The sequence below is a fragment of the Microcaecilia unicolor genome, chromosome 9, assembly GCF_901765095.1.
Source record: "Microcaecilia unicolor chromosome 9, aMicUni1.1, whole genome shotgun sequence".
Classification (NCBI taxonomy): Eukaryota; Metazoa; Chordata; class Amphibia; order Gymnophiona; family Siphonopidae; genus Microcaecilia; species Microcaecilia unicolor.
Window position 1 is genome coordinate 201652615 of NC_044039.1, and position 12180 is coordinate 201664794.

General features: G+C 38.6%; 1 protein-coding gene across 4 annotated transcripts in view; it reads right to left on the reverse strand.

The window, feature by feature from the left end:
• The window catches only part of PAPOLA (poly(A) polymerase alpha), a 277966-nt gene that overhangs the window by 133937 nt on the left and 131849 nt on the right, over positions 1–12180 (reverse strand). For all 4 annotated transcript variants that reach the window (XM_030215241.1, XM_030215240.1, XM_030215239.1 and 1 more), the window contains exon 10: positions 1851–1923. In XM_030215241.1, coding sequence (XP_030071101.1) covers positions 1851–1923 — 73 coding nt within the window. The remainder of the gene's footprint in view (positions 1–1850; positions 1924–12180) is intronic.

A 12180-nucleotide genomic window follows, 5' to 3' on the forward strand; every position in this document is an offset into this window, starting at 1 on the left:
TAACTAAACATCTCTAGCTCCCCCTCCCACCTTTCTTCCAAAGTATACCTATTGAGATCTTTAAGTCTGTTCCATACACTTTAGGATGAAGACCACTGACCATTTTAGTAGCCACCCTCTGGTCTCCAGAATTGCACACAATATTCTAAATGAGGTCTCAAGAGTTTTATACAGAGGCATTGCCACCTCCTTATTGCTACTGGCCATTCCTCTCTACGCACCCAAATATCCTTCTAGCTTTTGCTATCTTTACTACTTGTTTGGCCACCTTAAAATCATCACACACAATCACACCCCAAGTCCTACTCCTCTTTCACTCACCAAAGTTCTTCACTCCCTAAACTATTCTGTTTCCTTGAGGTTTGGCTGCCCAAATGTTTTTAGCATTAAATCATAGCTGCCAAATTCTGGGCCATTCAAACTTTGCTAGGTCCTTCCTCAGGTTATCCAGCTATCAGCCATGTCTACCCTACTGCAGATTTTGTCATCATCTGCAAAGAGGCAACCTTACCAGACAAACCTTCAGCAGTATCGCTTGCAAAAATGTTAAAGAACTGACCCAAGAACCGGACCTTGCGGCACACCACTGGCAACATCCCTTCCCTCAGAGTGAGCTCCATTTACCACTCAACCAGCTCTTAAATCAGTCAATTTAGGGCCCATATCTATAGTTTCCAGTTTATTAATTTTCTAAGTAAGATCATGTTTTCTTTTATCTTCAAGCTCTCTGGCATTTTCAGTTTAGAGACCTCACACTTTTTGTTTACTTACTATTTAACTACTGATGCTAAGTTGTCACTTATCAAGACAGTTTTCATTTGCAATAAGAAACTGAATAATAAGTTTTATTGATCTGTATTGGAGTTTTTTTTAAACAGTTTGTATGTGTTTGGAATTCTTTTAATGTGTTTAATTATATTTATGTATCATCAAACTATATAAATAAGCACATTTTAGTAAACGTATTTTTGAATGTACTTGGATTTCTTTTTTGTTTTTAGATTAGCTATTTACTTTTTATTTACAAGTTTGTTTTTTGCCTACACTTTTTCCACCCTTGATGAAGATATATTTAGAAACAAGGCCACATTGGATGTTTGAATTTATCAATAGTTTTTTGTTGTTGTTTTTTTTTTTTTTTACATTTTTGGATCCACTTTTTGCGCACGTACTGATCTGGTGTGAATCTTTGCCTCTCATTTTCTGACCATCTACTGAAAAATAGAGACATCACACTACAAGTCTTATTCAATGAAAAACTCAATCTTATAAAGAGAAAATGCTTAAATTAAACAGCAGACATAAGCTGAGGGGGGAGCACCAGAAAGTGCAATCTTTGAGCTCCACAGAAAAATAGTGACTGGGTCAACATGGGACTCCTTCAGATGATGTCACACACATGGGATGATACTATCCTACTTGTCCTTGGAGAAATCTTGTACCTGAATGTAATTTGTCTTGAACTACTACTGGAAAAGGTGGTGCTAAATCCAAAAAACACCCCCAAAAAATAAACACTTGAATTTGCTACCTTGAAGTACCTCCAAAATTCAAAAAGAACATCTTTCACAGTCATAGGTAGCATTCAGTTAAATGTAGATTTTGCACTACTTATACTTACATATACTATTAAATTCACTCTCATCGAACGCTGGACAAGGATCACACATCAATTATCACAGCTTTCTTACTTTATGTGTCGTACTAAATCAATGGAAATAGGCTTTTTGGCTTCCAGCCACAAAATTTACATTAGAGATTCTGGCCACAGAATTGAGAGCTCTTCAAACCCCACCCTAGCATTTCTCAGTTTTGAAATTCTTGCAAATTAAGAGGAAAAACATACTAACCCTTGGGTCCCATACAGGCAAATTAAGATTACATTCTTCTGGTTGTTTCAGTAGCACTGGATTTGGCCATTCCCTGTTAAGAAATAGGGGTAGTTTATGGACTGACTTGGATTGCACTAACTATAATACTAAACATAGGCTACTGGAAATCCTGAGCTGAAGGCTGTATAATTGGGATGGTCAGACAGAAAATTTAATTTTTCTTCTGTTCTGGTGCATTCTATTTAGTTTTAACACACACTAAAATGAAATAGCATAAGCAAAGATTAAGTTGAAAGCAAATGAAGCAAAAACTGCATCCCTGTTGTATAAATATGCAGTTATGTCTCAGCACACAAATTATCAACTACTTATAATTATACACACAAAAATATTAGCCTTCTATGTAGCCCATTTGCTCCCAACTATTAGAATATAAGGAGAAATTTCTCTTACCTGAATTTTCTTTCCTTGATTCTTGCCAAACTAGTCCACATAAATGGGTTATATCCCCCAACCCTCAGGAGACAGAGCATCTCTACAGAGGTTGGTGCAGCTAGGAAGCCAGCCAGTATCCCTTTGCCACAGCCCTTCATACTTTTTCCAGCTGCTCCAGGCTAAGATATTCATCTGAGGGGACCATTCCAAAGCTGCTGCTGAACTATAGATAACATACAAGTATGCATCCATGCCTTAGACACATCTTTGTAAGAATGAGTGACAAGCAGAGCCTACCAAATAGACTAAAGTATGTCAGGACACACGGGGAACCAAGGTGCACTGAAGATAATGTCATACATCTTATAACCTTAAAAATGAAAAGAAATGTAACAGACTGTATGCCTTCCAAGCAACAGACAAATATCCATGAGGCTAAGGATGAAATGTTTGTAATAGAAGACACACTCAGTAAATAAAAAGATAACTGCATTCTAGGCCAAATGAAGGGTCTTAGCCATTGCAACTGGTAGTCTCAACACAGAATTACCGTAATCAAAATAAAATCTATACCACAGTCTGAAAATCAGACAGGTCCAACAGATGTTCTAGCCTTTGTAACAAATGTAATTTTAAAATACTGCATCAATTACATTCCAAAATTATGTCATAGTAAGCTAAAAAACAAATTAAAAAACACCAAAATCCACCAAAGTTGAAGAACCAAGACCACTACACACTCAAACAAGTCAAACACTGAAATAATGCGGTCAAAAGGACACTCTTGGTCTAGAGAACCACACACACACAACCATTAGAAGTTTCTTATGTTACTACTACTACTACTTATTTCTATAGCGCTACTAGGCGTACGCAGCATTGTACACTTGAACATGAAGACACAGTCCTTGCTCGACAGAGCTTACAATCTAATTATGACAAACAGGACTAATAAGAGATAAGGGAATTACTAAGGTGGGGATGATAAAATAAGGGTACTGAACAAGGAGACTGTGTATGCTTGCACATCCAGATACACACCAAGGTAACATACATAAGAACATGTGTTGCCATACTGGGACAGACCAAAGGTCCATCAAGCTTAGAATCCTGTTTCCAACAGTGGCCAATCCAGGTTACAAGTACCTGGCAAGATCCCAAAACAGTACAACACATGTTATGCTACCTATCCTAGAAATAAGTGGATTTTCCCCATCTTAATAATGGCTTATGGACTTTTCTTTTAAGAAGCTATTCAAACCTTTTAAGTCCTGCTAACTAATATTATTACATTCTCTGGCAAAGAATTCCAGAGTTTAATCACATGCTGAGTGAAGAAATATTTTCTCCGATTTGTTTTAAATTTACTACTTTGTAACTTCATTGCATACTCCCTAGTCCTAGTCTTTTTGAAAAGAGTAAACAAGCGATTCACATCTACCTGTTCCACTCCACTCATTTTATACAAACAGGATCATTCCAGGTCCGATGAAGAAGTAATCCTTCCAACTCTGTCTTAGAACAGAAAACACACTACCGTTTTTTTTTTTTAATTTTATTTACTGCATTTGTATCCCAAACTTTCCCACCTACTGGTAGGTTCAATGTGGCTTACATTATGATTACATGCCAACCTATTCTTGGTCATCCAATCAGTTCTGCCAACAAGCAATTATGTACACTAGAACATTGAAAATTTGTCTGTGTGTAGACAGGAAAAAAACAAAAAACATCTGTGTACAACAGTAAATACATGAGCATTCAAAACAAGGATGCAAACATGTGTTAAATAAGGATAAAGGGAACAAGACAACCAGTATAGCAAGATTATTTATTAATAAAATGAAGACCAAAGCAGCCACATTTGGCAATTGCCTCCATCAGGGGAAACCTCCAAAAGAACTGAACTTTAGTATACTAACTTAGATCTAATGTCCGATCTTAAGCTTAGAGTCTTATGCTTTATGAGGAAGCATAGTCTCTAGCGGCTGCAAAGGTGCACACCAAAGGAGAACACATAAGGAGCAGGCTGTTCTACTTTGAGCATGCCCAAAGTGCACACCCCCTTAGACACTACAGCCTGCTCCGGTACCCATTCCTTTAAAGTTTTTTTTCTTCTCTATTCTGCTCAACATGTGTTTTGTAGCCTACATCAGTTCTATGGGGCCACTAATCACCACCACATTCTCTGCCTCTGCAACCACAAGTAAGACGCCTATGCCCAAGCCCACCTTGTTTTCCTGCAAAACCTGACAATACACCGCTCACCAATCTGTCTTAACTAATGGTCAATCTGAGGCAAAACTCGCCTCTTAAGTGACCTTATTCAGACCTACAAATTAGACATCCTTTGCCTCACTAAAACTTGGCTTTCTGATGCTGCTTACATTAACAAACCTCGACAAAGGATTATTTGTAGTATCTCCTTACTAACCAATAATACCCATAGAAAAGTAAGGAATAATCAATTTTTCCCTGGTACACACACCAAACTCACAAACTAAAAATCAGGTGAGGGGACAAGATCAAATTCCTGTAACCCACAGCAGTGTCTCTTATAGCCCCAGCTATTTAAGACCCATGCCTTTGGGCATTATTTCTTATCACTTGTACTTCAGTCACATATCTCTAACCCTTTAAATATATCTTTACTGAGCAAAGAAAAAATTCTTTATAAGTTCTCTCATATACACGATACAAAAGCAATCTCAAACAATAATATAACTAAAGTGACCACTTAGCCATCTCTCTCCTCTTCAATCTGTCCAAAACTCTGCTAAGCGACTCATTTTCCACCAGATTCACTATGCTCACATTAGCTCTCTCCTCAAGTCACTTCACTGGCTCCCTATCCGTTTCCGCATTTAATTCAAACTTCTCTTATTGACCTATAAGTGCATTCACTCTACTGCTCCCCAGTACCTCTCCGCTCGTCTCTCCCTATGCCCCCCCCTTCGGTACTCCGTTCTGTGGATAAATCTCTCGTCTGCCCCCTTCTCCTCTACTGCTAATTCCAGACTCTGTTCCTTTCATCTTGCTGCACCTCACGCCTGGAATAGACTTCCCGAGCCTGTACGTCTAGGCCTGTCTTTGGCCGTTTTCAAATCCAGGCTAAAAGCCCACCTCTTTAACGCTGCTTTCGACTCCTAACCACTACTCGCTTGCCCTGTACCCTTTTAGCCCCACCTCTTTAATTCCCTTACCTCTTAGTTGTTCTGTTTGCCTGTCCTATTTAGATTGTGAGCTCTTTGAGCAGGGACTGTCTTTTCATGTATGGTGTACAGCGATGCGTATGCCTTGTAGTGCTATAGAAGTGATAAGTAGTAGTAGTAGTTATCTATTAATATGCATCTTCAAAAATGTTAGTGCTGCAACAATATTTCACGATGCCGACAAAAATGAGGAAAGGCGTTTTGGATTCCCATCTGCTTCCAGGTTTATAAAAGGTCACCAAATATCCTTCACAGGGCAACTTAATAGAGCCTGTTAAGTTGGGTGGTTGTCCTGTGAAAGATATTTGGTGAGAGGGCTGTGCCCCCGATTCTATCAAAGAGTCTGCCTCTTGCTGCACCCAGGAAATGAAAGTGCAGGCACCCATCTGCAGAGAAAGCACCAAGATTTCAAAGGAGAGTTTCAAGGACTTTAATTTACGGTCCTGTACATCACTCAGTGCTATACCCCCTTTCCACAGGCAAGGTGGTCTTTTTAGTCACCACTGCTACCAAGGAATCCTCCTTAGGCAATTTCAATCTGTCCTGCTCCTCATTTGAAACAGGGTATTAGCATGACATTGCCTTGGCAACCCTAACACTGGCATTTGGAGTGGACCACTGAGCAGAGATTAACAGCAAACAGGTCACGGAGGATGAAAAAGTAAAGATCCCTTAGATCTGGCCAGGACCTTGGTAAGGGCTGTTTCTGCAGAATATAGAGACAAAGGCCAGACTGGAAAGGATCAAGAATGGCTCAAAATAAAAGAAGCAAGACAATGGAAGCAAACACCACAATAGAGTAGTGTTTAAACATACGGGAGATGGAAAAGTAACAAGGAAAGGTTTTTTTAGAATCAGTATGATCACAGCATATTCAAAGGCAGCAGTGAGTCGCAAAAAATGAGAGTAAGAATGACTGATGAAAGGGATAACAGCAGAGGGTCAGAGGAACAAATAAGTGAAATTGGAGGAGAGCAGGAGATGTGCACCTTTTCTCCTCTATAATTTTCCAAGGAAAGTTTTTTGAGAATCAGTATGATCACAGCATATTCAAAGAAAGCAACAGCTGCAAAAATGAGAGATTAAGAATGATTGATGAAAGGGATGACAGCTGAGGGTCAGAGAAACATATAAGTGAGATTGGAGGACAGCAGGAGATGTGCATCTTTTCTCCTCTGTAGTTTTAGAAAACGGGGGACGGGACACTGTGGGAGTAATCAAAGCAAGGGTGTGAAAATGGAGGTGACCTTAAGGAGAATTCAAGACTAACCTTGTGAACTTTGCTATAGAAAAAGCTAGCTAGCCTGGGCAGAGAATAAAGGAGTGCTTGGAGGGTAAGGCACATTGAGGAGAGAGTTGAACATGACAAGCAGTGAGAACTGATAGGGAGTTTGCAAGATGAGACAATTGTCCAACTGACAAAGTGCAATAGCAAAACAGAAAGAGGTTAGCGAGAATTTGAAATACATTAAGTTATTCTGTGCATGAGATTTTATTTTAACCAGATGTGCTCTGTAGAGTGGATATAAGAATCAGATTTTAGAGGTGATCCAAGGCTGGAGTTTGATATATCTTACAAGCAGGAGAAAGAGAGAAGCCTATAGTATAATAGGAAAATACTGCTTCAGACTAAAGCAATGGATGAGGGAACGACAGCAGTGGAGAAGTACAAGATCATTTATCTTGGACATTCCTAAATTTGTTGGTGGTGACTGGACAGACTGTAGGGGGAGGGTGATTTAAGTGTAGAACCGAGGTGGAAGAGTTTGAAAGCAAGCAGTTGGGGAAGGGGACTAGATCAGGATAGTGGCCTTATTGATATGTGAGTGCAGAACAGCAGAGTTGAAAGTCAAATGAGGACGTTAAGGGAAGGAACTTTGAGGCATAAGAGTCAAGGGGTCAACAACACCAAAAGTAAAGTCCCCCAAAAATGAAAGACGAGGAAGATTTAAGAAAGATAAAAGCTAGGAGTTAATATCAACAAGGAGGACTTATCAGTTGGTCAATAAATGATAGTTACCCAGATAGGCACAACACTTCATTCTTTATTCTAAAAGAATGGTGGGCAATATGTTCTCTTCTGAACTAAGAGCCCTATGTCGTCTCCTTTGCTCTAGTATTTTCTTGCCTGGACTACAGTAATTGCATCTTTCAAGACGAAGCAGTCACATCAGAACTTTACAACTGATCCAAAATACCTTTATAAAACTTTTCTGGTGGAAAAAAATATGATGGGATTACCCCCCTCCCCTCCCCCCGGGTCGAAGAACACTGGCTCTCCATCTGTCGTCAGATCCCATTCCTAGTCATCACTGCATATTAGGTTTTTATCTCTAGCATGCCCTCTTTCCTATTCAACTTACTCATGTCTTATACACCAGCCCGCTCACTTTGCATTCCTCTCAGCATATCCTTGTGGTTTAATCTCATTTACATACTTGCTTAAATTGTACTAAGCACTCCTATTTTAGTGTGCTGGCCCCCACTCTCTGGAATGCTTTGCCTTTAGACTATGTCTTGAAACATCATTTAAGAAGCTAAGTCAACATTAAAAACATTTTACTTCAGCCAGGTCTTTTCTAAAGATTAGATTATCTATAGTCTTTCTTCAAAAGCTTAACCCTGTCTGGGGCACCCAGCAATGTACATGCCATTTCCATCCCTCCTTTTGTTTTCCTCTTTCCAGCAATGTACATGTCATTTCCATCCCTCCTTTTGTTTTCCTCTTTCCAGCATGTATCACTTTGCACTTGCTCACATTAAATGTCATCTGCCATTTGGATGCCCAGTCTCCCAATGTCCTCTTACAATTTTTCACAACCCTCTTGTGATTTAACAACTCTGAATAACTTTATGTCATCAGCAAAATGTAATTACCTCACTAGTTATTCCCATCTCTAGATTAACATGTTTAAAAAGATTTTTTTAAAAACAGCAGGAGTCCCAACACAGAACCCTGGGAATCCCACTATCCACCTTTTCCATTGAGAATGCTGACAGTTTAACCCTACTCTGTTTTCTTTTATGAATGTAAACAAATTTGTTAGAAATGCAGACATTCCAAAGGGAGCATATAAAAGAAGAGGGAGAAAAGAGGATAGAAATGAGATTATAGTATGTGAACGATATGGTGAGTTGCCTTGGCCAGGATTTGGATCAATATCCCAGAGGAGCAGAAGAATACAGAGAAAAGAAGGGTTTGGAGTGACAGCAATGAGAATGAGATGCTAATCGGGCAAAATCAAGTGAGAAGATGCTTCAAAGCGGAACAGCAGAGGATGGTGTAGATAAAATGGCTGAAAAGGTGAAGAATGTAGAGAATAGGTAGAGTGGTCTTTACCACTGATTTTAGGCAGGGAGTATGCGTGAGGACAGTTAGCATCAGAATTTATAGTGAAGCCACATAAAAGAACAGAAAATTATTAACATGAGGTCATAGTATGACAAGTACATTCTAACAAACAGCTGGAAGAAATACATGGTGTAATAAGCCAAAGCTCAAGTGGGTGATTGTGGACTCAGACAACACACAGGAAGTTATGAATAGTCAGTAATCCCTATCCTGTACTGTTTGAAGAAGGGAGGGAAAGGGAAATGGGACTTGATATACCACCTTTCTGAGGTTTTTGCAACTACATTCAAAGCGGTTTAAATATATTCAGGTACTTATTTTGTACCAGGGGCAATGGAGGGTTAAGTGACTTGCCCAGAGTCACAAGGAACTGCAGTGGGAATCGAACTCAGTTCCTCAGGATCAAGGTCCACTGCACTAACCACTAGGCTACTCCTCCACTCCGCATATAATGAATACAATATATTGTCAAATACAAAATGTCAATAAATAAGACATATGGATCAAAGATTATTACCAGACCCAAAACTTCAATCCAATCGCTTCAGTCAAATTACTTCCGCCACTCTACTCTTGATCTTCTGCTACTCCATATGCTTGTATGAAGAGAGGTTTTCAACTCTCATTTAAACTGTTTTATCTCTTCAATTTGTTTGAGCCTTAGTGGTAAACTGTTCCACATGGTAGAGCCTGCTACATGAAAAACAGTTGCTCTATACTCTTTCAATTTTATGGCCAGATATGACAGGATGTCTAAATTTAATTGTTCTGCAGATCAAAAGTCTCGCTTGATATAAATGCAGCTTTGCTGCTAACATTTTAGATACCTGACCACTTAAGACCTTAAATACAAGATACAAATTTTTAAAACTTTAATGCAATATTCTATGGGTAACCAATGCAAAGCTTTCAGAACTGGTGAAATATGCTTATAGCTATTGGTACCCATTAGAATTCTAGTAATAAGAGTTCTGTGCAATTTGTAAAGCTTTCAATAGGTATTCCATTCAAAAGGCCATTACAGTAGTCAAAGCACAGCATCATAAGGCTCTGAACTACTGATCTAAAATTCTGAAAAAAGTTAGTAAGTTCAGACATCTAATTAATTGCAATTTAAAGAAAACATCCTTCATAATTTTCTATATTTGCAACTTCATACTTAAGCTGGAATCTACGATTACACCCAAATCTCTTAACTCATCAACAATCGGAATTACATCTCCATCAAATTGGAACAATCCAGGTATATCAGAAGAAACATATGACAACTATATCTTTGTTTTACTTACATTTAATTTCAGACAGTTTGCTTTCATCTAGCTAGTTACAACAGTCAGAATTAACTCAATTTATCAAAAATATTTTAAATCAATTGGTTACAAAAAATGGATACTGACGGCATACAGCCTGAAGTTTAAAATCAAGCAATTCAACAAACAGCATAACAAAAATATATTGAAGATTGCAAATAGGCACAAGCCTTGAGGTACTCCAGCTTTTCTCTCTAAATCATATTTCTTCACCTAAAGCTACACAGAATTGCCTATTCTGTAAAAGGGACACAAACCAACACAATACCTTATCTGAGGTGCCAACTGAATGTAACGTCACAAGCAGAAAACATCTACCTTTATTAAATCCAGTTCAAATTACATCAAATAAAGACAAGAGCAAAGTTTGTGTCATGATTCAAACAACCACCAAATAGATTCACATCCAAAATATTATTTGTCTCCAAAAAAAAAAAAAATCCAAAGTCCAATATATAATATTTTTTCCATAACCTTATCTAAAAAAGGCAGTGAGAAAATAGAGATTCAGTAGAAAATTTCAGACCTATTTCCCTGTTTATATTTCACTAATAGTCTATTGCTTTCTTCAACTCAGTAGGCATACATCCTAATACAAAACCCTTGAGTATTTAAACAACAGGCGCAACTTTATCTTTCAAACTTTTTAGGTTGACAAACATCTAGCTTACAATAACTATTTTTGACTTGACTGAAAGTTTTCTTCACAGTATCAACTGTCACTACAGAAAACTCAGTCCACTGTTCTTCCTCTTTCAATGGACATTCTAATTCAATATGTAATTTTGAGTAATCAAACTGATCTGTTATCTTTTCTACTTTATTCTTAAATGCAGAAATAGCAGAAGATTGCATTTGTCATCCACATCTTGGGTTAATCTTGACTTGCACACAAAGGCTTACAGTGGATGTTCCTGTGACTCGGACCCAGACAGCGTCTCAGGATCAGCAAAACAAGGCAGGTAAAGCTCTCTATCTGGCGCTCAGCTCCTCCTCTAGACGCTCCCGATGATGTCACCCATTCGACTAGGCTAGTCTGGAGGGACGCTAAAGAAGACTGCTTTAAGTGAGAAATTCTTGAGTGCTAGTAACTTCAAAAGTTCAAAAGAGGCAGAGGCAGAGGCCAAGGCTCTGGCACTCAGCACCACTAATGCAGGTCTCCAGAGAAAGCTTACTTCATCTAGATCAACAGCCACTGTCTCCTTGCACTCTACCCCTGAAGCATGCTAGTACCTGAACAGAGTTCAGAGAATTTTCTCCAACCCTTCTTCAGAAATGCTAAAATATTCACAATGGACACTTCAATAGGAGACTCAACAACAGCACCAGGCTCCAAAGATTCTGCAAATCAATGTGGGATAAAAAAAATTAAGTTCTTTGGGTTGTACTGCTTTTGTCCATCTTTTCTTTCACAGTTTAGCCTTCAAGGCTAGGCTGTAAGCAATAAGAAATTCCTCTCCTCTGCTGGACACTACTGCCTGGCTTTCTGGCTTCACAGGCTTTGTAGAGGAAATAAGCACTTGTGCTCTGTTTCCATCTGTTCCCAAGAAGTACATATCCCCCATTTGTCCGGGCTGGTCTGGCAAGGATGAAGAAAAAGCAGCATTACTGATCAAGTGTAATACAGGGCCTGAAGTAAAAGACTTTTCTCCCATTCTATGTCTATGCAGGGGGTGGGGGGAGAAAAAGTGTCAAATCAGACTGAATGTAATAATGTTCTACCATAGGCGATTTTGATTTAGAAAACAGCACATATTAAGATACTTTTACACATGGCATGATAACTATCTGTTCCCAAGAATGGTGCAATAATAGATAGCTTCTTATAGTACCGTGAGATTTCACTGCATGTGACTTCTATTGAGCCAATGGTTCCTGCCACAATATACCTACATAAATGATTTCATGGATTTTTGAAAGCAATAATCTTAAACACCCTTAAGGGTGGTATACTGTTACTATGAACAATTTGAACATTAAAAAACACAATCTTTCCCCTATTATGTGACTATGAAAAAAATAGCCCCATAAAGATGGAC